The sequence below is a fragment of the Corvus moneduloides genome, chromosome 27 (genome assembly GCF_009650955.1).
Source record: "Corvus moneduloides isolate bCorMon1 chromosome 27, bCorMon1.pri, whole genome shotgun sequence".
Classification (NCBI taxonomy): Eukaryota; Metazoa; Chordata; class Aves; order Passeriformes; family Corvidae; genus Corvus; species Corvus moneduloides.
Genome location: NC_045502.1, coordinates 3,495,734 through 3,522,004, shown reverse-complemented (window position 1 = coordinate 3,522,004; position 26,271 = coordinate 3,495,734). Strand labels below are relative to the sequence as shown.

Genomic DNA, 26,271 nt, shown 5'->3' with positions numbered 1-26,271 from the left:
ATCCCATATTATCCCCCCCAATCCCATATTCCCCCCCAATCCCATATTATCCCCCCCAATCCCATATTTCCCCCCCAATCTCATATTTCCCCCAATCCCATATTTCCCCCCAATCCCATATTATCCCCCCCAATCCCATATTATCCCCCCCATCCTATATTTCCCCCCCAATCCCATATTATCCCCCCCAATCCCATATTTCCCCCAATCCCATATTATCCCCCCCAATCCCATATTATCCCCCCCAATCCCATATTATCCCCCCTCAATCCCATATTATCCCCCCCAATCCCATATTATCCCCCCAATCCCATATTATCCCCCCAATCCCATATTTCCCCTCCAATCCCATATTATCCCCCCCAATCCCATATTTCCCCCAATCCCATATTATCCCCCCCAATCCCATATTTCCCCCCCAATCTCATATTTCCCCCAATCCCATATTATCCCCCAATCCCATATTTCCCCCCAATCCCATATTATCCCCCCCAATCCCATATTATCCCCCCCATCCTATATTTCCCCCCCAATCCCATATTATCCCCCCAATCCCATATTATCCCCCCCAATCCCATATTATCCCCCCAATCCCATATTTCCCCCAATCCCATATTATCCCCCCCAATCCCATTTTTCCCCCCCAATCTCATATTTCCCCCAATCCCATATTATCCCCCCCAATCCCATATTTCCCCCCAATCCCATATTATCCCCCCCAATCCCATATTTCCCCCAATCCCATATTATCCCCCCCAATCCCATATTATCCCCCCAATCCCGTATTTTTCCCCAATCCCATATTTTCCTCCCAATCCCATATTTCCCCCCAATCCCGTATTTTCCCCAATCCCATATTTCCCTCCCAATCCCATATTTCCCCCCAATCCCATATTATCCCCCCAATCCCACATTTCCCCCAATCCCATATTTCCCTCCCAATCCCATATTATCCCCCCCAATCCCATATTATCCTCCCCATCCCATATTTCCCTCCCAATCCCATATTTTCCCCAATCCCATATTTCCCCCTCAATCCCATATTATCCCCCCAATCCCATATTATCCCCCCCCAATCCCATATTATCCCCCCCAATCCCATATTATCCCCCCAATCCCATATTTCCCCCCAATCCCATATTTCCCCCCCACCCCGCCCCCATCGCAGCTCCCCTTCCTCCCACCACGCCCACGCCCTATTTTGCATAACCCCGCCCCTTTCATTTGGCCACGCCCCCTTTCCCCGCCCCCGCCCTTTCCTCGTGCGCTGCCCTCAGCGCCGCCGCTGCGGGGGGGGGGGGGGGGGGGGAATGGGGGCGTGTCCTTCGGGCGGACCAATCAGCGCCGCGCTCGCGGGTGGGCGGGGTCGCGCGTGCGCTCTGGGCGGCGGCGGCGGCGTGGCCGCGGCTCCGTGCGCGCCTCGACGGGGCGGACATGGACCCGCCGCGGCCCTTCCGCCCGCCCAGGCCCGGCCCCGGCCCCGGCCCCGGCCCCGGCCCCACCGCCCCTATGGCGCGGGGGTTCCGCGGGCCCGCGGGCTTCTCCCCTCGCCTGCCTTCGCCCGCCTCCGGCGAGCCCCGACCCGCGCCGTCGCCGTTCCCGGCGCTGTTCCGCGGGCTGGGCCTGGGCGAGCGGGCTCGGGAGAGGCCCCTCGGTAGGTGCCGGTGGTGAGGGGGGTGGAAGGGGCCAGCCGAGCCCCGTTCCTCCGCTGACGGTGCCGCTGCTCCCGCAGGCCGGGGCGGCGCTGGCGATGGGAGGGCTCTGGCTCCGCCCGGCCCGGAGCAGCCGCAGCAGCAGCACCAGCACCAGCAGGAGGACACGGGGGCAGCGCTGGCGGCGCTCCCCACGCGCGGGCAGTGAGTCCCCCACACCCCTAAACCCCTAAATCGTCAGTGCCGTCCTCCCCCGGGTCCTCCTGTCCCGCTCCATCTTCCCTGTCCCTCCTGTCCCCTTCTATCTGCTGCCCCCATTCCTTATCCCGTTCCATCCCCTCTCTCCCCCCATGCCCCATATATCCGCTCTGGTCCCTTATTCCCTCTGTCTTCCCCAGCTCCTCTGTCCCTCCTATCCCTCTATCCCCAAAATTGGGCGTTTTGAGTCCCCCCCCCCCAGGCTGCTGGGGGGTGGGAGCAGAGGGTCCACCCGCACAGCAGGGGGATTTCGGGGTCACCACTGGGGGTTTGCAGCCAGGCCACCCCCAGCGTGTGCCAGGGCTCACCCCAGCCCCCCCCCGGGGACTCAGGATCCTGTGGAAAGGCAGAGGGGACGCGCTGCCCACCCAGCCTGGAAGAGCCGCCGCTGCGCCCGCCCTGTGCCCACCCAGCCCCCGGCCCTGCCTGTCGCCCACGCCCACCCCGGAGACCCCCCCGGCTGCTGCCAGGCCGTAAGTGATGGCCCCAGCCCCGGGATTTGGGGTGCAGGTGCTGCTGGGTCAGTGCTGAGCCCCTGTCCCTCGCAGGCCGCAGGGGACGAAGCCGGTGCCGAAGGGAGCCGCCGTCCCCGTGGGGCTGAACTTTGTCAAGATCCACTGCCAGAATGAAGCTGTCTACCAGTACCACGTTACCTTCAGGTGATAATGGGGGTTCAGGGTCTCCCACAGCCCCTCGAGGCTGGGGTGTGCCCAGGCAGAGCCCTCCGTGTCCTTCCTGCTTCCGTGAGGTGGAACAGCCACAGCACAACAAAGAGCTCTGGGTTTTCCCCTTCAAGGGGGATTTTGAGGGGGGATGAGTGAGGTCTGGGGTGGGCAGAAGAGGGAGAAAAGCCGCTGTGTGCCCCCAGCCCCGAGGTGGAGTGCAGGGCTGCCCGCATTGCCATGCTGAAGGAGCAGCGCGCTGTGACCGGGGACGTGATGGCCTTCGACGGCTCCATCCTCTTCCTGCCCGTGCAGATCCCCAAGGTAAGGGGTGGGGGGCTCTCACCCAGTTTGGGGGTATAGGGGTGCCCCTGTTTTGGGTGGGAGATCCCCCTCTGGCCCTGCCAAAGGTCAGCCTGAAGGCTCAGAGGAAGAGCGACGGGGAGGAGATTTCCATCAACATCCAGATGACCAAGATCCTGGAGCCCAGCTCGGATCTCTGCGTCCCCTTTTACAACGTGATTTTCCGCAGGTGAGAGACCACAGAGACCCTTCCTGAGCTCCGAGGAGGAGACCCCTTTCCTCCTCCTCCCTGCCAGTCCTCATCCAGTCCTACTTCCCTGCTTTTCTTTGCTTAGGGTGATGAAAATCCTAAACATGAGCCTGGTTGGGAGACATTTCTTTGAGCCTGCCCAGGCCACCACCCTGCAGAAGCACAGGTGGGTGCTGGCACCTTCCTTCCCACAGGATCATCACTGTTTCCGTGGCAACCTGGGAATTGGGAAGTTTTCCCAGGTCAGCTCTGGTCAGGCTGACTATGGAGCGAAGTTGGGAGCTGGGAAATGAATCCCTGAGTTTTGGGTGATTCCAAATTTCCCTCTCCAAAACTCCCTGGGTTTTCGGCTGCTCCAGCTTAACCCAGGCCGCTTTCCCTCTGGACACAGCCTCCACATCTGGCCGGGCTACGCCGTCAGCATCCGCAGGAAGGACAGGGGGCTCTTCCTCATGGTGGACGCCATCCACAAGATCATCCGCAGCGAGTCCGTCCTGAGCATGATGTGAGAAAAGCGGGAAGAAGCCCCAAAAGCTTCGGGGACGAGGGCGCTGCGAAAGGCGCTTTGTTTTCGGGGTAGCACAGGCAGGGAGCATCCCACGAGCCTCTCCCCTCTCCCCAGGCAAACCATCCACGCCCAGTGCCAGAGAACATTCCAGGACGAGTGCATCAAGCAGCTGGTGGGGAGCGTGGTCATGACCCGCTACAACAACCGCACCTATCGCGTGGATGACATCGACTGGGACAAGACCCCCAAGGACACGTTCACCCTGGCCAGCGGCCAGGAGATCACCTTCGTGGAGTACTACAGGTGAGGGGGAGCTGCTGGATCATCCCGTGGGAATGGGAAGGGCTCCACGCCCGGTGGGGCAGCAGGAGCAGGGAGGTTTCGCTGGCCATGGCAGAGGGTTGGGAGTGAGTGTTCTACAAGATCCAAACCCAGATTCCAGGGTTGTGTGATGGTGCTGTTTTTCCAGCAAGACCTACGGGATCACCATCAGGGAACTGGACCAGCCGCTGCTCGTCCACAAACCCAAGGAGAAACAGATGCCGGAGGGGAAGGTGAGCTGGGCACGGAGATCCACGGGCTGCTCCGGGCTCCTGCAGCCCCTGGGGAGAGCAGGGATTCCCAGATTCCCAGCCCCTGGAATGCTGACGGTGCCTGTCCCTCCCTGCAGCGCAAGCTGGAGATGGTGCTGCTCGTGCCGGAGCTCACCTTCCTCACCGGGCTCTCCGACCTCCGGAACAACAGCCGGACGCTCAAGGTCAGAGCCTGCCTCATCCCCTGATCCCGGCTTTCCCGAGGGTTTTGGGAAACCCTCCCTCACTGTGAGGTGTTCCCGGTGCAGGAGGTGATGTGGGAGATGATCCAGAGCCCCCAGCAGCACTACCAGCGCCTCACCAGCCTCCTGCACCGCATCCGGGACACCCCGGACGCTTCCTGGGAGCTGGGGCGCTGGGGGCTGTGCCTGGACACGGATATCTACAGGGTAAGGGCTGCTGGGCTCCCAGCCTTCCCTCTGAAGGGAATGGAGGCAGGGGAGGCAGCTCTGGAGATTCCTGCTCTGCCCAGACCCAGGGTCACATCCTGCCCAGGGAGCGGATCAACCTCCGGCACCGCTCCTTCCTTCCCGCCGAGGACCTGGGCTGGCACCGGGAGGTGACGAAGGAAGCGCCCATCGCCGTGGTGAGCAGCAGCCTCCCCTCGTTGGGAAAACTGGGATGGGTTTCCCTCAGCGCTGGCATTCCGGCTGAGCCGCTTCCAGCTCAAACCCTTCCCTTGTTTGTGTTGGATTTGCGCTCCAGCCTGTTTTTCCGAAGGAGTTGGAGGTATGTGGCTGTGATGTCTGCTTTCCCACCTCATCCCAGGGTGGAGGGAGCCTTTTGCTTGTAGGAATTGGATCCAAATTTCTCTTGGGCCACTTTTCCTTTCCCAGATTCTCCTCTGTGCTCCAGATTTCTCTTGAGCCACTTTCTCCCTCCCAGTTTTCCCTGCTGTGTTCCAGGTTCCTCTTGTCCTGAATTCCCTCTCCCAAATTTCCCTCTCCCAGACTCCCTGCTGTGCTCCAGGTTCCTCTTGTCCTGAATTCCCTCTCCCAAATTTCCCTGCTGTGCTCCAGGTTCCTCTTGTCCTGAATTCCCTCTCCCAAATTTCCCTCTCCCAAATTTCCCTCTCCCAAATTTCCCTCTGTGCTCCAGGTTCCTCTTGTCCTGAATTCCCTCTCCCAAATTTCCCTCTCCCAGACTCCCTGCTGTGCTCCAGGTTCCTCTTGTCCTGAATTCCCTCTCCCAAATTTCCCTCTCCCAAACTCTGCTGTGCTCCAGGTTCCTCTTGTCCTGATTTCCTTCTCCCAAATTTCCTTCTCCCAAATTTCCCTGTCCCAAATTTCCCTCTGTGCTCCAGGTTCCTCTTGTCCTGAATTCCCTCTCCCAAATTTCCCTCTGTGCTCCAGGTTCCTCTTGTCCTGAATTCCCTCTCCCAAATTTCCCTCTCCCAATTTCCCTGCTGTGCTCCAGGTTCCCCTTGGGCCAGTGTTCCTCTCCCAGATTTCCCTCTGTGCTCCGTAGGTTTCTCCTCTCCCAAAGGGGAATGTGCCTCCCAAACCACGGCCTGTCCTCGCTTCTCTCCCAGATCTCCATAAATTCCTGGCTCCTGATCTATCCCAAGTGGCTGCAGCACCTGGCCAGGGACCTGCTGGCGGCCATGAGGAGCAGCTGTGGCTCCATGGGAATGCAGGTGGGCCAGCCCACGGTGCAGGAGCTGCGGGACGACCGCATCGAGACCTACGTCAGGAGCATCCAGAGTTCTTTGGGGAGCCAGGTGAGGAGTGGGGACATCCCAGGGGGATCATCGGGAAGGTGGGATGGGAGCACCTGGAGTGGAGCTGAGCCTGGAGAAAAGGAGGCTCAGGAGGGGCCTTATTGCTCCCTAAAATCCCTGACAGGAGGGTGCAGCCAGGTGGGGTTGGGAATAAGGGACAGGAGGAGCCTCAGGCTGTGCCAGGGGAGGCTCAGGTTGGACACCAGAAGGAATTTCTTCATGGAAAGGGTTGTTAAATACAGGAATAGGAAAGGGTTGTTAAATACAGGGATGGGAAAGGGTTGCTAAATACAGGGATGGGAAAGGGTTGCTAAATACAGGGATGGGAAAGGGTTGTTAAATACAGGAATGGGAAAGGGTTGTTAAATACAGGAATGGGAAAGGGTTGCTAAATACAGGGATGGGAAAGGGTTGTTAAATACAGGAATGGGAAAGGGTTGTTAAATACAGGAATGGGAAAGGGTTGTTAAATACAGGAATAGGAAAGGGTTGTTAAATACAGGAATGGGAAAGGGTTGCTAAATACAGGGATGGGAAAGGGTTGTTAAATACAGGAATGGGAAAGGTTGTTAAATACAGGAATGGGAAAGGTTGTTAAATACAGGAATGGGGGAAGGTTGTTGAGTACAGGAATAGGAAAGGTTGTTAAATACAGGAATGGGAAAGGTTGTTAAATACAGGAATGGGAAAGGTTGTTAAATACAGGAATGGGAAAGGTTGTTAAATACAGGAATGGGGGAAGGTTGTTGAGTACAGGAATAGGAAAGGTTGTTAAATACAGGAATGGGGGAAGGTTGTTGAGTACAGGAATAGGAAAGGTTGTTAAATACAGGAATGGGGAAGGGTTGTTAAATACAGGAATGGGAAAGGTTGTTAAATACAGGAATGGGAAGGGTTGTTAAATACAGGAATGGGGGAAGGTTGTTAAATACAGGAATGGGAAAGGGTTGTTAAATACAGGAATGGGGGAAGGGTTGTTAAATACAGGAATGGGAAAGGGTTGTTAAATACAGGAATGGGAAAGGGTTGTTAAATACAGGAATGGGAAAGGGTTGTTAAATACAGGAATGGGAAAGGGTTGTTAAATACAGGAATGGGAAAGGGTTGTTAAATACAGGAATGGGAAAGGGTTGTTAAATACAGGAATGGGAAAGGTTGTTAAATACAGGAATGAGAAAGGGTTGTTAAATACAGGAATGGGAAAGGGTTGTTAAATACAGGAATGGGAAAGGGTTGTTAAATACAGGAATGGGAAAGGGTTGTTAAATACAGGAATGGGAAAGGGTTGTTAAATACAGGAATGGGCTGCCCAGGGAGGTGCTGGAGTCCCCATCTCCGAGCCGTGGATGTGGCCCTTGGGGACGTGGGTTATCGGTGACCTTAGGTTTGACTCGGTGATCCTGGAGGGCTTTTCCAACCGGAACAATTCCATGATCTCCCTCAGGACAAGGTGCAGCTGCTCCTGTGCCTCATCCCCAACGGCCGGGACGACATCTACGGGGCCGTCAAGAAGCTTTGCTGTGTGCAGACCCCGGTGCCCTCCCAGGTGGGCTGGGACCCCCATTCCCGGGAAGCCGTGGCTGCCTCCAGCCTCACTTTTCCCTGAGTTTTCCCTCTCCCTAGGTCATCAACGCCCAGTCCCTCACGGGCCACCCCGGCAAGATCAGGAGTGTGGTGCAGAAAGTTCTGCTGCAGATCAACTGCAAGCTGGGCGGGCAGCTCTGGGGGGTTGATATCCCGCTGGTAAGGCAGGAAAACCCTGGGAAGAAGCCTGGGATGAGCCTGGAAGCTCTGGAGGGGGTGAATTATTGTGGGCACGGGCTGAGGCAGCTGGAGAGTCGGGGTTGGCTTCTCTTGGGTGCACATGAGTCCCTTGGGAGCTGCAGGGATCCGAGCCTGGAGGTGTCTGACTTATCCCTAAATCCCACTTGGCTGTTCTTCCCTCTTCCAGAAGCAGCTGAGGGTTGTTGGCATGGACATTATCCCTAAGTCCCACCTGCCTTTCCCTGCTCCATGATCCCTAAATCCCATTTTTGTTCCCCCTCTCCAGAAGCAGCTGATGGTTGTGGGCATGGACATCCACCACAGCCGGAGCCAAGGGATGCGCTCCGTCATCGGCTTCGTGGCCAGCATGAACCAGTACGTGGCTTCCCCCTGGGAAAGGGGGAATTTTCAGGGATCTCCCACCCCAGAATCTCCTTCCTTGGCCGGGAAGGGGGTGAGGATGCTGCTCTCCCCGAGCTGCTGCGCTCAGCAAGGTCTCCCCTGGCGTGTTTGTGTCGGGAATCGCTGGGAAAGGGCTGGGAATGCTGAGCCAGGGCCGATTTGGGGTTGCACAAGACCTCAGAGGACTTTGCCCGGTGCTGGGGGAGGTTCCCAGTGCTGGTTCCTGGTGCTCATTCCCGTTCCATGCCCAGCATCCTCACCAAGTGGTACTCCAAGGTGGTTTTCCAGATGCCCCACCAGGAAATCGCCGACAGCCTCCGCCTCTGCCTCTCCCAAGCCCTCAAGCGCTTCTACGAGGTGAGGCCAACCAAAAACCACCCTCCTGTGGTTCCACATTCCCTCAAAACAAGGGGGAAACCTCCCAAAAACCTCCAGCCTGGATACGTGCAGGGGAGCAAACATCCCCAGCAGCCTTTGGACTGGATGTGGAGCCGGCACAGCTCATCCTTATCTCGGGAACGTGCCTCGGGATCAGTTTGCTCACAGGGAAGTGCCACGTTAGAGCTCCCAGGGCCCTGTCCCTTGTCCCCAGCGTGAGAAAAGCAGCCTGGGACAGGGCAGGGGCTGGGAAAAATCCCAGCTCTTGGGATTTTCCCAGAGAAACTGTGGCTGCCTCATCCTTGGAAGTGTCCCAAGGCCAGCTTGGAGCAACGGGGGATGATGGAATGGGGGTGGAATGGGATGGGCTTTAAGGTCCCTTCCAACCCAAACCATTCCAGGATTCTCTGATTCCTTTTTCCCTTCCCTCTGTGGGTGCTGCAGGAACAGCCCTGGGCACTGGGAGCTGGCTGGGCAGGAGGGCCTGGAGGGCCAGGACACAGGGAATGGCTTCCCACTGGCAGAGGGCAGGGATGGATGGGATATTGGGAAGGAATTCCTGGCTGGGAGGGTGGGGAGGGGCTGGGATGGAATTCCCAGAGCAGCTGGGGCTGCCCCTGGATCCCTGGCAGTGCCCAAGGCCAGGCTGGAGCAGCCTGGGACAGTGGGAGGTGTCCCTGGGCATGGCAGGGGGTGGAATTGAGATGATTTTAAGGCTCCTTCCCACCCAAACCAGTCTGGAATTCTGGGATTAACACAAACACAACCCTCCCCAAACCCACCCCGAGCCTCATTTTCAGCGGGGCTGAACGTGGTGGGTTGAATTCCCAAACTTCTGTTGACCAGGGAATATTTTCCCCTCCCCTCTCAGGTAATCCTGTACAGGCTGCAGGATAAAAAAAAATGAGCAGATTTTCCTCATTTTCCCCATTTTTCCCCCGCAGCTGAACCACTCCCTGCCCATGAAGATCGTGGTGTACCGGGACGGGGTGTCCGACCCCCAGCTGGACACGGTGCTCAAATATGAGGTGCCCCAGCTCCAGAAGAGCTTCCACACCTTCCAAAATTACCAGCCCAGCCTCGTGGTCGTGGTGGTGCAGAAGCAGCTGAGCACCAACTTCTACTGCCTGACAGGAGAGGAGTTGGTGTCTCCTCCCCTGGGCACCGTCATCGACCACAGCGTCACCAGCTCGGACTGGTGAGTGGCAGAGATGGGGCTGGGGGAGCTGGGACAGGGAGGAAACGCCCTGGGAGGGGATAAAAACCAACCCCAGGGGGGAGAAAAATAACCTGGGTGTAAAAAAAATGGTGGGAAAAGCACCCCAGGGTGGAAAAAAATCCACGCTGGGTGCAAAAAACCCAGCCCAAGGTGTAAGAAGTGGTTGTAAAACCATCCCAGGGTGCAAGAAAATGGTTGTAAAAATGCCCCAAGGTGGAAAAAATCCACCCTGGGTGCAAGAAAATGGTGATAAAACCACCCCAGGGTGCAAAAAGGTGGTAAAAAAACCTCAGCGTGCAAAAAAATGCCCAGGGTGCCGAAAAAGTCATTGTAAAAATACCCCAGGGTGGAAAAAATCCACTCTGGGTGCGAAAACATGGTTGTAAAAAAACCCCGGGGTGCAAAAGAATACCCAAAGTGCCAAAAAAAAAATCGTTGTAAAAATAGCCCAGGGTGGAAAAAATCCACCCTGGGTACAAAAAAACCACCCCATGGTGTAAAAATTTGTGTGTAAAAACCCCCCAGGGTGCAAAAAAATGGTTGTAAATATATCCTAAGGTATCTTACAATTTATTTTCTTTACAAAATAAGATGCTCTGGGGTGTAAAAACACCTTGAGTGCAAAAAAAAGGGGTTATAAAACCACCCCAGGGTGCAAAAACCCCTCATGGATTGCAAAAATAAAACCCTTGGGGTTCAAAACCACCATTCTGGGGTGTAAAAAAAGCCCAGTATGGGGTTCAGAGCGCCCTGAGGTTCAAAAATGCTCATTTTTGGGGTGCAAAAAAGTGAAATTGGGGTTTGTTTTGCCTTTCCCAGGCAGGATTTCTTCCTGCTGGCCCATCACTCGCGGCAGGGCTGCAGCGTTCCCACGCGCTACATCTGCATGTGGAACACGGCCAACCTCAGCTCCGAGCACCTCCAGAGGTAAGGGAGGGTCCTGAGCCCCCCAAAATCCTCCCTGGGGAGCGGAAGAGAGCCTCAAAATCATCCAGGGGAAGGGCAGGGGTCCCAGAGCCCCCCAAAATCCTCCCTAGGAAAGGGGGAGAGACCCTCAAAATCATCCAGGGGAAGGGCAGGGGTCCCAGAGTTCCTCAATGTCCTGCAGCCCCCCAAAATCCTCCCTGGGAAAGGGGAGAGAGCCTCAAAATCATCCTCAAAATCATCCAGGGGAAGGGTGGGGGTCCCAGAGTCCCTGAGATCCTGCAGCCCCCCAGAATCTTCCAGAGGAAAGGGCAGGGGTCCCAGAATTCCTCAATATCCTGCAGCCTCCCAAAATCCTCCCTAGGAAAGGGGGAGAGAGCCTTGAAATCATCCAGGGAAAGGGCAGGAATCTCAGAATTCCTCAATATCCTGCAGAGGGAAGGGCAGGGGTCCTGCAGCCCCCCGATGTTCTATAGCCCCCCCCAAATCCTCCCTGGAAAAGGGGGAGAGACCCTCAAAATCATCCAGGGGAAGGGCAGGGGTCCCAGATGTCCTCAGTATCCTGCAGCCCCCCAGAATCCTCCCTAGGAAAGGGGGAGAGAGCCTCAAAATCATCCAGGGGAAGGGTTGAGGGTTCCAGAGTCCCTGAGATCCTGCAGCCCCCAAAATGCTCCCTGGGAAAGGGGGAGAGAACCTTGAAATCATCCAGGGGAAGGGCAGGAATCCCAGAGTTCCTCAATATCCTGCAGAGGGAAGGGCAGGGGTCCTGCAGCCCCCCAATGTTCTATAGCCCCCCAAAATCCTCCCTGGGAAACGGGAGAGAGCCTCAAAATTATCCAGGGGAAGGGCAGGGGTCCCAGAGTTCCTCAATGTCCTGCAGCCCCCAAAATCCTCCCTGGGAAAGGGGAGAGAGCCTCAAAATCATCCTCAAAATCATCCAGGGGAAGGGTGGGGGTCCCAGAGTCCCTGAGATCCTGCAGCCCCCCAGAATCTTCCAGAGGAAAGGGCAGGGGTCCCAGAATTCCTCAATATCCTGCAGCCTCCCAAAATCCTCCCTAGGAAAGGGGGAGAGAGCCTTGAAATCATCCAGGGAAAGGGCAGGAATCTCAGAATTCCTCAATATCCTGCAGAGGGAAGGGCAGGGGTCCTGCAGCCCCCTGATGTTCTATAGCCCCCCCAAAATCCTCCCTGGGAAACGGGAGAGAGCCTCAAAATTATCCAGGGGAAGGGCAGGGGTCCCAGAGTTCCTCAATGTCCTGCAGCCCCCAAAATCCTCCCTGGGAAAGGGGAGAGACCCTCAAAATCATCCAGGGGAAGGGTTGGGGGTCCCAGAGTCCCTGAGACCCTGCAGCCCCCCAGAATCTTCCAGAGAAAAGGGCAGGAATCCCAGAGCCCCCCCCCCCAATATCCCACAGAAGGAAGAGCAGCCTTATAGGATGAGGACCCACATGGGACCCCCCAAATTTGGGGTTTTTGGGTAAATCAACCCCTGGAGCAGTTTGGGGGGGCGCAGGTCCCCATGCAGGCACCGGGCTGAGCCTGCTGGGTGTACTGGTTGAACTGGGAGGACGTGGACGAGGCGGGTTCCCAACCTCTGGAAGAAACACGGCTGCGAGCAGGTTGTGGGAGGGATGTGAGCCCGGATCCAGCCCCATTCCCGGGAATCCCTCAGCCCGATTTCCTGGCTGTCCCTTCCAGGCTGACCTTCAAGCTGTGTCACCTGTACTGGAACTGGCCGGGCACCGTCCGTGTCCCGGCTCCCTGCAAGTACGCCCACAAGCTGGCATTCCTGGTGGGCCAGGTCCTGCACCACGAGCCCAGCGCCCACCTCAGCGAGCAGCTCTTCTTCCTTTAACCTGCCAGGACCTGCAAAACCGGGATGGCACCGGGAAATCCGGGATTGCACCCGGAAAATCGGGATTGCAGCCCGGAGTTCCGCTCCCCACCTGCCGCTGTTTGGCCCCCCTGCCAGCGGGGATCTTCCTCAATTCCCTGGTTTTGGTGTTCATTTGTTCCTTGTTTGTTGGTTTAGAGGGTGCTCGGGATTGCAGCAGCATCCCAGGCCCTGGGGGGTTTTTTGGGAATTCTCTCCGTGGGGATGAACCCAAAGGAATATCCCGCTGGTTTCCAGCCCTCCCAGGAGAGGGGGTTGAGTTCATGAGCCCCAAAGGTGCTGCTGCTCCCACAGCTCATCCCTGTGCAGGTGCTGGATGTAAATCCCAAAGATTTTGGGTTTTTTTTTCCCCCCCAGTTTCTTGCATTTCCATGCAGGTTTAAAGGGTTTTTTTCCTGGGCTTTTTCAAGCTGCTGTTGAACAAACCAGCTCCAGCTTGGCCGGTTCTCCCGTCCTTGAGGAGTCACTGGTTTTCCAAGGAGAATTCTTTGTGGATTCAGGTCATTACCCCAGGGAAAGGTTTGAATTTCCACCTATTTCAGGTGCTTTTTTTTGCCTTGGGCAGGAGAAGTTGGATTTCCCTGATTTTTCTCTTGCTGTAAGCAGTTTTTTGGTTCATTCCAATAAAATCGTTGCTGGCAGCTGCTCCCTCATGGATTTTGGGGGGGGGGGGGTTGGAGAGGGTGCCCCTCATTCCCAGGGGATCCTAGGATGGAGCAGGGACACCGAGGGGGGGTCACAGCAGTGGTGCCACCCACGCTGTCACCCTGTGCCCCGGGTTAATCATTTATCCTCGTTCATTTGCCAATCCCGCCGGACTTTGGCAGCCGTGGCCCAGCCTGGGATGGGATTTGGGAGCAAAGCTTGGCCCTGGGGGTGCTGGGGAGGGGTCCCCTCACTCTTCCTGACCCCCTCCAGCAGCTTTTTGTATCCCAACTCTGCCTTGTCCTTGTCCTCCTCCTTGGCACAGGGAGAGGAGCCAGGGTGGATCTGCCTTCCAGGATTAGTTCCCCCCTGAACCCCCGCGGGCATTTCCAGGGGGGTCCCTGAGGTGCCCCCAAGGGGGTATTTGGTGCTGTGACCCCTTGGGAAGGGGTTGAGGGGTGAGCAATGCTCCCAAGGGGTGTTTGGAGGGTCCTTGGGGTGCCCTGTGCCCCCAAAGGGTGTTTGGGGAGGTGCGTGTGGTGCCGCCGGGGGGGTGTTGGGGGGTCCCCGTGGCTCTGGGCTGGGTGTTTGGGGAGTCCCAGGGGGTCCCCGTGCCTCTGAGAGGGTCGCTTGGAGGTGTCCTCGGGGTCTTGGTGCCCCCAGCGTGGGTGCTCAGTGGGTTCCATGGGGTCCCAATACCCCCGGGTGCCTTTTGGGGGGTCCCGGGGAGAGTGTTTGGGGGTCCCGGTGCCTGGGGGGGGGGGGGAAGGGTTTGGGGATTCCGAGAGGGGGCTTGGGGGTCCCGGTGCTCCCCGGGGCGGGGGTTTTGGGGCAGTTTGGGGGTCCCGGGTGGGATTTTTGGGGGGGTCCCGGCGCCTCACGGCGGAGGGGGCGTGGCCTGGCGCGGAGGGGGCGTGGCCTGCGGCGGTGGCAGCCAATGGGAGCGCTCCCCGTGCCCGCGGCCGCGCGTGCGCCCGGCGCGGCCCCGAGCGAGCGGCGGCGGGAGCGGGAGCTGAGGTGGGACCGGGAGGGACCGGGATGGACCGGGGTGGACCGGGATGGGCAGGGCAGCTCTGCGATGCGGCGGGCAAGCGGCTGCGGGGCGGGCTACTGCGGGGAGGGAGGCAGCGGAGCGGCGGGAGCGGGCTGGGGCCGGCCCCGAGCCCCGGATGGGGATGGGGGATGCAGGGAAGGATGTAGGATACAGGGAAGGATGCAGGGAGCGGATGTTTAGGGTTTGGGACCGGTCCTAGGGTCTGGGGGCAGCCATGGGGGCTCGTTTTGGGACAGCCCGTGGGGTCTGGGGCAGGTGAAGGTGCAGGCAGAGGTGGGGTCTGAGGTGCAGGACCCTGTTATGGGGTGCAGGACTCAGTTTTGGGGTGCGGGACCCAGTTATGGGGTCTGGCACCAGCAGTGCAAGCTCTGGGACCAGGCAGCGGCGGTGGGATGGGAAGTGGGGCGGGATGGGGCAGGGACTGGAGGGCAGCAGCAGCTCCAGTACAGGGGGCACTGGGCAGGACTGGGGGGTCCGTGTGGGGCGGGATGCCCGGGGAATCTCCCGGTTTCGCCGCCCATCTGCCCGCCCCAGGGCCTGCGGGCTGGGATCACGGGGAAGGCAGGGACAGGACACTGTCCGGAGGCTCCAGGGGAGGCCGAGGGTGTCCGTGACGCGGAGCGTGTCCGCTGCCGGCCCCAGGACGGAGCCGCAGGGCACGGAAAACCTCCGTGCCCCGGGCAGCCCCTGGACACCCTCCTTGCCGCAGGACACGTGGAGCGGCGTTTGCTCCGGAAGGAGCTCGGCCCCGCCGGCTCCGACCGCCCCGGCAGGAGCGGGATGGGTCCGGGGGAGGGAGGGAGAATTTGGGGGCCCCCACTGCCCCCCTCGCCTCCAGCTTTGCGCCAGCGAGCTGTCCCTGCGCGGGATTTCGGGAAGCGTCTGGCGCGGGGCTGACGTCGCCGGGGTCATGCTCGGCTGTGCCAGCGGTTCTTATTCCCGGCGTCACCTTCCCGCTTGGAGCGGGGGGGGTGGGGGGTGTGGATTGCGGCCGGGATCGATGATCTCTGGGAAGTGAACCCCAGGGAGATGGGAAGGGTTTGCCTGGCCTCGGGAGCTGCGTTGTGCTGTCGTGGCTGCCGGGCATCGCTCCCGGGCACATCCCTCTCGCGGGCATCCGTCCCTTGCCGTGGCAGCGGTTTTGTCCCCGTGCCCCATCCCGAGGAGCGATAAAGTAGGTCAGGCGCTGGCTCCGGGCTCCGAGAGCGGATCTCGGTGGAAGGACGCCCTTGAAGGTAGCGGGCAGGAGGCCGGGGGGCTCCGGGGGGGTCACAGCTGGCGGTGGGGATGGTGAGGGTCGGTGCTCTTTGGTGTTTGTCGTATCCCATTTGTCCCGGGATGCTGGGCTGGGTGTGCTCGGCACCCTCCTGCCTTGCCCTGGGCTTCCAGAGGGTGGGAGCCCCTCGGGATGAGCTTCTTTGGACCCTTCTCTCCCGCAGGGGCGGCTCCTCCACCTCGTTTTGCCCTAAAACGGAGCGAGCCAGCGCAGCTCTGCCCGGCTCTGCCTGCTCAGCTCTTCCTGCCTTTCCCTTGGCAGCAGGGGGAAAGTTGAGGTCCGGTTTTCCACCCTGGGTGTATCCGGCTCAGCCTGGCTTTGGGAGAAACCCCCGCGAGGGGTTTTGGCAGCGGAGAGAGCTGCGTGCCTTGGCACGGGCCGGACCATCGGTGTGCAGGGAGCAGGACGGCTCCCGGTTGGATCAGGGATATGGGGAGCACTCGCCTGGCACGGGCAGGGAAGGGCAGCCAGCGGGACGTGCGGCCAGCCGGGACAAACCTTTGGCACGGTGGGCTGTGTGCCAGCACCTGTGGGAGTCACTGGCCACCTGGATGTCCCATGTCGCCCAGCAGGACCCACCTGGAAGGGTGGATTGGGATAGGGAGGCAGAGGAAGGGTCTGGGTTGGCTGGGGGATGCTGAAGAGGCAGAGGTCCCTCGGGTCCCCCCATCCAGCAGGGTGTTCCCAGCACTGCTCCGGATGAGCTCCCTCCCTCGTTTTGGGAGGAGAGGGGTTAAGTCAAAGCATCCGAGCTAAGCCCTGGCAGGAGGAGGCTTAAACCTCCTGGAGAACAAAGCTCACAAGGTGGTGGTAAGCTGGTAAAACCTGTGGGAATGTGGGAGCCTTCAGGGGGAATGGGGTCCTGGATGAGGAGCGGGGTCCTGTGGTTCCCCGGCAGCCCCTTGGCCTGGAAATCCTGGCCCCAGGTTATTTTTGGAACAATTGCTTGGCCGGGCTTCAAAAATGTCCTGGGCTGGTTTTTGGAGGAGACCGGAGCCTGCGAGCTGTCAGCACGGGCCAGGCACTGCGGGGTATCCTGGGGCTGGGTCGGGAGCACCAGCAGCCCCCAGGAAGGGGAGCCAGGGGAATCAGGAGGTGTGCTTGGAGCCCACGCTGGGATCGGGATGGTTGCTGCGCTGATGGAGGCAGCAAACTTTTATTTTCTCCTTGTGAATCCCACATTTGCCATCCACCTTTCAGGGAAGCTTTTCCAGGAAGGCGGCCCGAGCTCCAGGCTCTTGGGTGCCTCCCAAGGTGGACGTGCAGGTCGTGCCTGGCATCCCCCCCCTCTCCCTGAGCCCCTTCCTTGCTCCCCGGGGCTGTGCCACCCCTCTTTTATCAATTCCCGGCGCGTATGAAAGGAGCAGAGAGGGCAAGGATTGATTCTGGGCAAACACTATAAAGGCACCTACAGTTAGAGCGGGGAAGCACTCGGTGCATGGTAATTATCCTGGTTAAATTATAACCTAATGAACAGGCCACCTCTGTCCCCAGGGCTCCCGTGTTCCTCCGAGCGCTGGCATTGAGGTCCTGGAGGTGTTTGTGTCCCAGCCCCGGCGACACCGAGGGGACCCACGCGTGGCCAAGGGCTGGAGCGTGACTCCTCACCCCGCAGAGAGCTGGGTTTGGGGCTGGCACTGGCAGAGCCCTGCCTGCTTCCCGAAAAATCCTGCTCTTCCCAGGGTCCTGAGGTGCTGTGGAGCTGGAGAGCCCCCGGGAGCTGTGTCCTGGCAGCCCCTCACGGTGAGTGAGGGGCGTGGGGTGGCTCAGGGTGGAGGAGAAGGGGGTGGTCTTGCATGGAAAGATGCTGATTCCCCTTCGGGATCTGGGTGTTCCCAGCGCTGCTCCCCATTCCCTGAGGATAAATCCGTCGGTGGGGCGGAGGAGCGGTGGTTGGAGCGCTGGGAATGCCAAAGCCAACAGCAGTGTGGTTTTATCCCAGCATCCCAGAGGCACCATGATCCCCAGCGCGGGCCCCCGGAGCTGCTGCCTGCTCCTGCTGCTCTGCCTCCTCCCCTGCCTGCAGGTCCGGGCGGGCAGGGACAACCCTGGAGTCTCCGCAGCCTCCTTCCTGCAGGATCTGCTCCAGCGCTATGGAGAGAGCCAGACCTTGAATCTGAAGCAGCTCAAGGCCCTGCTGAACCGCCTGGATGTGGGAGTGGGACACGCCAACGTCTCCCAAACACCTCAGCAGCGCCTGAACCTCTCCCGGGTAAGGAGGAGATCCCCAAAACCTCCCTGTGGATCCCCAAAACCTCCCTGCGGACTCCCGAAATCTCCCCTGCGGAGCTGTGGGAATCTCAAGGCACGTTCCTGTCCCTTCCCCAGTGCTTCAGCTCCGTGGAGCTTTTCGCCATCCACAACCTGAGCGAGGGCTCCCCTGTGGGGCACAGCGAGTTCAAGGAGTTCTGCCCCACCATCCTGCAGCAGCTGGAGTCGGGGGCGTGCGCCTCCGAAAACCTGGAAAATGAGGAGAATGAGCAGACGGAGGAGAGCAGGCCCAGCTCAGCTGAAGGTAAGTGGGGTGCTGGGGGAGGGGCACTGCCTGGGCCTGGGCACGGAGCTCGGGAACACGAGGCACCCAGGGACCTGTGGGACAGCCAGTTCCCACTCCTGGGAATTCCCTGCCTCCAGCAGCTGGGAATCCTGACCGAGTTCTCCTCGCTGTGTATCGTGCCGTGGTGTGGTTTTGCCGGGATAACCTCTGTGCCTCCGGGATAGCTGGATGAGGAGGGGACTCTGCTCTGGGTTCCCGTGGGTGGGAGGGGGTGACCCGGCCCCTGGAGGGACCCGCTGGCCTCCAGCCACCGGTGGGTGCTCAACCAGCTCCCGTCTGTCCTGCTCCCGACCATGCCCAAGGTCTTGGATCAGCTGCCCTGAGCACAACTCAGCTTCTCCCACGTCGGGGCTGGCTTGGGAAAACCTTTTCCAAGGAACCCGGTGGCTTCATTCCCACCTTCCTTGCACCAAACATGACGGTTTTGTCGCAGCTGGAGCATCCGGAGCCAGCCTTTCCCACCTGCCCGGATCCGGGCTCTCCGAGAGCCTCGGTAATGTCTGGCCCTCGTTTCTTCTCGTTCCGCAGTGTGGGGCTTTGGTTTTCTCAGTGTGTCCATGATTAACGTGGCCTCCCTGCTCGGAGTCCTCATCGTTCCGTGTTCCCAGAAGGCCTTTTTCAGCCGGGTGCTCCTGTTTTTCATCGCGCTCTCCATCGGCACGCTGCTCTCTAATGCGCTCTTCCAGCTCATCCCAGAGGTGCGGTAGAACGTCCCTGCCTCTCTCCCGTCTCCGGGGGCAGCTCCCCGGGCGCCCTCTCTGCCTCCACCCCGCCGAATCGATCCGACCCCTCGTCACCCGAGGCTCAGGGCTTGGCTCAAGGGGCTCCGCAGGGCTTTTCTCACCCTTCCAAGCACCAGGAAACCCGCGGTGTTCTCCATCCCTGCCACGTCTGAGGAGTGGGAATGTGCTGGGAAAAGCTGTTTGCTCCTGCTCTGTGTGTCCCTTGGAGGGATGTGCTCAGCCACACTTGTGGCAGCGCTACTGGCATGAGCCAGAGGGAAAGAAATGTGAAATATCCATGAAAATATGATCAAATATCCATATAAAAACACGGAGAACAGCCCAGAGAAGCACCGGCTTCCTCTGGAATCAGCCAATTTTTACAAATCCTTTAATTGCCTCTTTTTTCCCCCCCCCACCTGATTTCCCAGCCCGATGTTCCCACAAGGGTTCCGGCTTCCATGAGGTTTCCTGGTGCTCTGATGGGACCGACAGAAATATTGCAAATTAATTGTGTTGTAATTGTGCAGTCCTGGAGCTGAACAAGTCCACCTGGATTGGGCACCTTTGGATCATGGTCCGAGTGGCTCCTCAGAGGATGAACTGGATTTCAGCTGCATATCCAGACTTAAAATTCCAGTGGGTTTTCCCCCCCCAGCGTTGCCTGTTTTGCTGCGGGGCAGTGAACGCCGTATCTGTGCTGGCAATGGGACGTTTATCCAGGCTCCTTTTCAGCTCCAGAACTGCAACTTTTATTTGCTGGACATAGAAACCAAGCGCCTCTAATTCCTGATCTGCCAGGAATTGAAATGCCCAAGGTGCACTCCAACCCCGCCGGCACCCGGAGCATCCCAGCAGGGACCGGCTGCGGGACAGGGATGGAGCGTACGAGGTGCTCGAGGGAACCCGGACGCTCTGTGGCTTGGGAATGGCCCACGGAGCAGAGCTGGGGGCTGGCTGGGACACGGCCTGGCTGCCAAAACCCAGCTGGGAGAGCTGAGTTTACCGAATTTTCCCAAAGAGCCATTCCCAAAGCCGCTCAGCGCCGGGTTCGCCCTTTCGGAGGCCGCGCCAGATGAACAACAATCACTAATGAATGTCCTCTTCTCTCCCCTCTCTCCCTCCCTCCTCTCTCCCTCCTGTCGCTGTGGATTCCTTCCCTGCCCATCCCCACGTTGATCTCGTCCCTTCCCGTCTCCCGTCTCCCGGGGTGGGTTTGGCTGTCCCAGTCTGGGGTTACGGTTTCCTCTGCGTCTCCGTCATCTCCCTGTGCTCGCTGGTGGGAGCCAGCGTGGTGCCCTTCATGAAGAAGACCTTTTACAAGCGGCTGCTCCTCTACTTCATAGCTCTGGCGATTGGAACTCTCTACTCCAACGCCCTCTTCCAGCTCATTCCCGAGGTAGGGAGAGGCCCGGCGGGTCTGTGCTTTTCTCTCTCTCGGGGGCTGTTTCTCTCTCTCTCTCTCTGGGCGCTCACTGGCTGGAGAAGGGGAAGGCTGGAGCGAGGTATGGAGGGCTGGGAGCCCCTCGGAGCTGCAGTTTGGAAGGGAATCGCTCCAGAGAGATCCCCGGTCTGCTTCAAGCAGAGAATCGTTGTTTTATTGCCTTTTCTGGCTTTTTCCAGCCCTGGAGGCGGGTCCCCCGTGCAGAGCAGAGCCTGGTTCTGCCATCCCTGCCCCAGTGCAGGTGCTGGATCCAACGCCTTGGGGCACAGCCAGCTTGGAGGAGGGAATGAGGGAGATTAAAGGTGCACAGAGGCGTTTCCTGAGCTTGTCCCCAAAGCAGCTGCTCCTCAGAGAGAGCTCAGAGCTGTGTCACCTCTCCAGTGTCACCCCCGGAGCCAAGGCAGATGAAGGATACTGCCAGGGCCTGCTCCTCATCCTCTCTGGTGTCCCCTCCTGCCTGCAGGCATTTGGATTCAACCCTCAGGAAGATTATTATGTTTCCAAATCCGCTGTGGTGTTCGGGGGCTTCTACCTCTTCTTCTTCACGGAGAAGATCCTGAAGATGCTCCTGAAGCAGAAGGACCAGGTGAGGCTGAGCAGGGGACAGCGGGGTGGGAAACAGCGGGGATATTGGGATGGAGAGGTGGGAAACAGCAGGGATATCAGGATGGAGGGGTGGGAAACAGCAGGGATATCGGGATGGAGAGGTGGAAACAGCAGGGATATCGGGATGGAGAGGTGGAAACAGCAGGGATATCGGGATGGAGGGGTGGGAAACAGCGGGGATATTGGGATGGAGAGGTGGGAAACAGCAGGGATATTGGGATGGAGGGGTGGGAAACAGCAGGGATATTGGGATGGAGAGGTGGGAAACAGCAGGGGTATCGGGATGGCTGATGGCTGACAGCAGGAATACCAGGATGGCTGACATGAACCCCCTGATCCCACAGCACCACCATGGGCACAGCCACTACGGCCCCGAGGCTCTGCCCTCCAAGAAGGACCAGGACGAGGGGGTCACAGAGAAGCTGCAGAATGGGGACCTGGACCACATGATCCCACACATCACCAGCGACCTGGAATGCAAGCCCCCCTCCGGGGATGAGAAGGCCGTGGTGGGCTCCCTCTCTGTCCAGGTGAGTGCCTCATCCCATGGGATTGTGGCAAAATCCCACCCGTCAATGGTTTTGCATCCCAAATCCTCTGTGCATGGTGGGAACAAACGGCTCCGCTGTGTGGGTTTGATGAGTAGTGGGGTGGAGGAGGGATCAGTGACCCCATTTGGGTGCTGACCCCCGTGTTGGGGTGCTGTGGCAGGACCTGCAGGCCTCGCAGAGCGCGTGCTACTGGCTGAAGGAGGTGAGGTATTCGGACATCGGGACGCTGGCCTGGATGATCACCCTCAGCGACGGCCTCCACAACTTCATCGACGGCCTGGCCATCGGCGCTTCCTTCACCGTGTCCGTCTTCCAAGGGATCAGCACCTCCGTGGCCATACTCTGCGAGGAATTCCCACACGAGCTGGGTATGGGACTCCTTGGATCTGCCCCTGGTCCTGCTCGCTCTGGAGTCCGTCCTTTTTCCATGCAGAAAGGAAAATTTGGGGTGGAATAAACAGTGATGCTGCTGAGGGGGGGGAAAGGGAGGGCTGTAAACTGCACTGAGTAATCGCCGCTCTAAAAATAACGAGGTAATATGATGTCTGAGATTTAAATTTAGATGGAGGCATCTGAAGACAAAAAAAAAACCCTCAACACCTCGTTGGTTTGGGAGGGGGGAGGCGGGTTTGGGTGGGAATGTCGGGATTTAGGGGCAGTGGAGTGGTCAGTGGAGAGGAGGTGGGTTTGGGTGTGAATGTGTGGATTTAGGGACAGTGCTGTGGTCAGTGGGTGGGAGGCAAGTTTGGGTGTGAATGTCCAAATTTAGGGGCAGTGGAGGGGGGAGGCGGGTTTGGGTGTGAATGTCTGAATTTAGGAGTAGTGGAGAGGTCAGTGAAGGAGAGGCGGGTTTGGGTGTGAATGTCTGAATTTCAGGGCAGTGGAGAGGTCAGTGCCCAGTGCCAGCAGGCACAGGGAGCCCATTCTTGAGCTGGCACACGCTGTGATTTTTGGGGTGTCCTGTGCAGTCCAGGGGTTGGCCTCTGATCCTTGCGCCTCTCTCCCAACTCGGGATATTCCGGGATCCTATGACCTTGAGTCCAAGCCGCTGCTGTCCCGGTGCTGCTGTCAGCCCTTCCCTCCTCATCCTCCCACCCTGTTCTCCCACAGGGGACTTTGTGATCCTGCTGAACGCCGGGATGACCATTCGCCAGGCGCTGTTCTTCAACTTCATCTCTGCCTGCTGCTGCTACGTGGGCCTGGCCTTCGGCATCGTGGCCGGCAGCCACTTCTCTGCCAACTGGATCTTCGCTCTGGCTGGAGGGATGTTCCTGTACATAGCACTGGCTGATATGGTAAATCCTAAGCCCCAAATCCTGAGCCCAAAATCCTGGGATTTTTTCCTAGGAAAAGCTCTGCTTGCCCTCAGCCTGCAGGCGAGGCAGGCACGGCGGGGTTTGCTCTGTCCCCTCAGCACACGCAGATACTCTGCTTTGCTTTGCCTGGCTGAAATTCCCGGGATGAGAGGGTGGTGGATGTTTGCCAGGGAAGGATGGAGCTGTCACTGAGCCCTGCCATCCCAATTTTTCCCCCCTCAGTTCCCCGAGATGAACGAGGTGAGCCGGGAGGACGAGCAGAACGGCAGCGCCCTGATCACCTTCGCCATCCAGAACGCGGGGCTGCTCACGGGCTTCACCATCATGGTGCTGCTCACCATGTACTCGGGGCAGATCCAGATAGGGTAGGACCAGCCCAAGCCGCAGCCCTGATCCAATTTTTCCATGGTTTTTTTGGGGGGGGAAAGGGTTTTTTCTTTTTTTGGTTTTTTTTCTTTGCTTTTCCTGCTGCAAACATATGACGGTACCTGTGCGGGCACTGACGTCACACTACAGGAGAGACATTGCTTTGAAAGCTATTCCATGGATTTTATTCTGGTTTAAGGCTGAAGGGAGTGGAATTCCCCTTCCCATAGGACTGACCTGACTTTTTTCCAGTGTCATATCCCTTCTCTCCTCGCCTCTCCCAGGAAGGATGGAGTGGGGAGACAGGAGCTGCTCCAGCCGTGCTGCTCCTCTCATTGTGCTCGGAGCGTTCCCATGGGACATGACGCTGTCCTGACCCCTGTGGGGGTGTGTGATGGGGACAGACCCTTCTCAGAGAGTTCCCCACCAGCCAGCCCTCAGAACTGTGCTCTCTGAGGATGAGGAGGCTCATGATGTCACCATCATCCAACTGCTTTCGCTCTGTTTCAGCCCGGACAACGCCCTGGGAAGAGCGAGGTGAAGACGGCAGGGGTTTTAAAGCACATTTTGGGTGTCAGTGCTCAGAGCAGAGGACACCAAACAGGGTTGGAGTGACACTTGGGCTGCTGGGAGAAGCCTGCCAGGATGTCCTGACCCCCCTTCAGTCCGTGCTGCTGGAACTGGGGGCAAATCCCAACTCCTCCTCTGTGAGGGCTGGTGAGAAGGGGATGAAGCAGAGCCCTGCCCGGCCGTGGGCTCCAGCCCAGGGATTTTTTCCTCAGGCTGTGTCCAAGCTCACGGTGACACCCAGGAACAGCCACCGGTTTTTAAACAGCACTGAGGTTCAGGGTGGGGTGGGGGGTGTTTTTAAAAGCAAAACTCGGACTGTGAACCTCTTTAGGTTGCATGTTCCCAGCCTGAGGGAGTAGCCAGAGAAGGGTGTTCCAGGCACTCCCCAGCTCTGCCTCCAGGCTGGCGTTCCCAGATTCACTAGGTGAATTACTTATTATCATATTGATAAGGTTGCCCACCCCACCCGTGTTGCTTGAGGTTCCCTCGCACCCCTGTTGCCTCCAGACCCCTCATCCCATACCTGGTGTGAGCTTGTGGCTGTGTGGATTCAGGGGAATCCCTCATTGTTTGGCGCTGAATTGGGATGGAGGAGAGGTGCAGGTGCTTTGGGAAGTGTTTGGGAAGAGTCTTCCTTCACTCCCCACCTGTGCAGGTGCGTGGGGTGTGACAGGGTGGTGGCCCACGGTGGCACCGTGCTGGAGCTGAGGCTCCCACACCTTCCCTTATCCCCCTGAGGAAGGCAAAGCCAAGGCTGTGCCCGGTATTTTTCCTGCCTGTCGCAGGACAGAGGGACCTCAGCCCCTGGCACAGGCTCGGCACCCCTGGCAGTGTTGTACCCTGGTGGGACCGCTGTAATCCCTGAATTCCCGTAGTTCCCAGCTGGGGGATGTTCTTCCTAAGCTCCCAACAGCTGTCACCGAGCCCCTGGCCTCTGGCACTGCCAGGATCCTCACGGATCGTCACCTGGGCTCTCAGTGGCTTTTCTAGGCTGGGCATTTGTCCCCTTGGCACTCCCCGGCTCTTGGCTTTGTCCTCCACCCCAAAACCTAAATATTGACTTGTGGAGGAGCAAGGAGCCTTTTTGGGTTCACCCTTCACTCGGAGGTGCCACATGGTCCTCGGGTGATTCCCTAAAGGAGAGATAGCCTCCGCTTTGTCCTGTGTGGTGTCTCTTGTGGAATGTCACCATAAGTCACTTTTCCCTCTGGGACAGAGCCCTGTGGCCTGTCCTGGCTTGGGCAATCATTCAGCACCTTGCAGTCATTCCCTGTGCTGCTGATTCCAGGACGAAAGTGGCATTGGAAACACTTTTTCCTTGCTTGAGAGAGCTGCAGCCCCGGCTGACTGACTCGATGTGGAAAATCTGAGTCCTTTGACTGGCACAGGTGCCCTCTCCTCTCTCTCAAGGAAGCACTTGGAAAACACCACGTGGCTGGCGAGGCACAGGGTCTAGGGCTGCATCCCGGCTGGAAAAGCCTCCGTGGGGGAGGACGGGGGCAATCAGGGGGTTTGTGCCCCGTGGACTTTGCCTGGGAGGTCCCCAAGAGCTGGGAAGTGGCAGGAGCAGGGCTTGGCTTCCTCGGAGCCGGCAGGATTCACTGTGGGAATCACCAGTCCGTCGTCTTCTCGTTTTGAGTTCATCCCCATTTCCTGAGAAATCTGCAACCCGGAGATTTGGGATGTGGGGGGTGGGAAGCGAGGCTCTCCTGCCACCAAGGAGAGCTCCTGTTCCTGGCTGGGCAGGCTGGCACCTGCCAGCGGGAGAGGGATGGGGAGGATGAGGAGGGGAACCCACCCCAATCGAGCTCCTTACGGATTTTCATCCGCGTCTCTTTCCCCCGCGTCCGGTTGGAAGCTCACGTTCCATCTCAGTATTTCAATTATAACTCAGGTGTTGTAGGAGAGAACGCGCCGAAACAAAAGAGCGTTAACTTAAAATGTCACGTGAATTGTACAGATATTTGTAAAATTCCATAAATAAAATATATTCTGTAACGACGGAGGGTCCGCAGTTGTGCTCCGGCAGTGAAACCCTCCCTGCTGCTGGGGGATGGAGGGGTGGGAGCGGGGCTGGGTGATGCAATCCCAGTTTTCCAGCTGGATTTCCGTGGCTATGCAGTGCGGCGCGGCTGACGGAAGGTGGCACTGACAACCCCCGGCCTGCCCGCATGGCACGGCCTTTGCGGCTCAAAAACCCCTTCCTTAATTTTATATATATATATATATATTTTTTTTTTTTTTTTTTTAGTTTATCTGAAATGTATTTCCAAGCCGTGGTTTATCTGAGAGATGCGGGATTTTGGATTTCTCTCCAGCTCACACAAGCCGGGCTCCTGGCAGTGTTTGCATCCTTGTTTTCCCACCTTCCACTAGGGAAAAAAACCCCAAACTTTGCTTTTCTGCTTCCCTTTTTTCCCCCTTTTTCTACACCATTCTGCCCCAGCTGCCAGCTCTGAGCAGCAAATGCAATTTTTAGAAACCCTGTTGCAGCTAAAGAAACCAAATCTTGACATTCTGGAGTGTTTTATAAAAATATTAATGTCTTATTAAGCAAGGAAGGTCACAGTGAGCATCGGACTTGCTCCCACTCATCCGCACTTCCGGGGGGGCTTTGAGTGGGCTCTCCTTTGCTGC

At 58.3% G+C, this 26,271-nt stretch overlaps 2 protein-coding genes across 3 annotated transcripts; both read left to right on the top strand.

Moving 5' to 3' along the window:
- The first annotated feature begins 1,407 nt into the window (after nucleotides 1-1,407).
- Nucleotides 1,408-13,171, top strand: PIWIL2 (piwi like RNA-mediated gene silencing 2). Its single transcript, XM_032092007.1, has 21 exons — nucleotides 1,408-1,654; nucleotides 1,733-1,856; nucleotides 2,243-2,383; nucleotides 2,459-2,569; nucleotides 2,779-2,896; nucleotides 2,983-3,104; nucleotides 3,211-3,291; nucleotides 3,517-3,630; nucleotides 3,748-3,936; nucleotides 4,103-4,187; nucleotides 4,304-4,390; nucleotides 4,475-4,615; nucleotides 4,699-4,812; nucleotides 5,758-5,946; nucleotides 7,391-7,492; nucleotides 7,570-7,689; nucleotides 7,997-8,085; nucleotides 8,364-8,469; nucleotides 9,435-9,688; nucleotides 10,529-10,636; nucleotides 12,332-13,171. Exons 1-21 carry the CDS (start codon nucleotides 1,435-1,437, stop codon nucleotides 12,486-12,488), a joined length of 2,772 nt encoding a protein of 923 aa, XP_031947898.1. The 5' UTR covers nucleotides 1,408-1,434; the 3' UTR covers nucleotides 12,489-13,171.
- A 1,542-nt stretch (nucleotides 13,172-14,713) lies between these two features.
- On the top strand, nucleotides 14,714-25,636 carry SLC39A14 (solute carrier family 39 member 14). Of its 2 annotated transcripts, XM_032092025.1 has the most exons (10): nucleotides 14,714-15,461; nucleotides 17,185-17,245; nucleotides 17,445-17,714; nucleotides 17,831-18,017; nucleotides 20,011-20,180; nucleotides 20,689-20,811; nucleotides 21,176-21,361; nucleotides 21,543-21,750; nucleotides 22,493-22,677; nucleotides 22,921-25,636. In XM_032092025.1, the coding sequence occupies exons 3-10, from the start codon at nucleotides 17,460-17,462 to the stop codon at nucleotides 23,065-23,067; spliced, it is 1,461 nt and encodes a 486-aa protein (XP_031947916.1). In that variant the 5' UTR covers nucleotides 14,714-15,461; nucleotides 17,185-17,245; nucleotides 17,445-17,459; the 3' UTR covers nucleotides 23,068-25,636. The 2 variants fall into 2 exon arrangements, with proteins under 2 accessions (XP_031947916.1, XP_031947917.1); XM_032092026.1 differs by lacking the exons at nucleotides 14,714-15,461; nucleotides 20,011-20,180 and adding an exon at nucleotides 18,588-18,757 and having other exon boundaries at nucleotides 17,160-17,245.
- Nucleotides 25,637-26,271: the final 635 nt, after the last annotated feature.

Bases quoted from the DNA above. Each gene is read 5' to 3' on its own strand.
- PIWIL2 (XM_032092007.1), top strand. From the start codon at position 1,435: ATGGACCCGCCGCGGCCCTTCCGCCCGCCCAGGCCCGGCCCCGGCCCC. The intron at 3,631-3,747 runs GTGAGAAAAGCG...CCCTCTCCCCAG, and splicing joins GAGTCCGTCCTGAGCATGAT to GCAAACCATCCACGCCCAGT. The intron at 4,616-4,698 runs GTAAGGGCTGCT...TGCTCTGCCCAG, and splicing joins TGGACACGGATATCTACAGG to ACCCAGGGTCACATCCTGCC.
- SLC39A14 (XM_032092025.1), top strand. From the start codon at position 17,460: ATGATCCCCAGCGCGGGCCCCCGGAGCTGCTGCCTGCTCCTGCTGCTC. The intron at 18,018-20,010 runs GTAAGTGGGGTG...TGGCTGTCCCAG, and splicing joins CAGGCCCAGCTCAGCTGAAG to TCTGGGGTTACGGTTTCCTC. The intron at 20,181-20,688 runs GTAGGGAGAGGC...TCCTGCCTGCAG, and splicing joins TCTTCCAGCTCATTCCCGAG to GCATTTGGATTCAACCCTCA.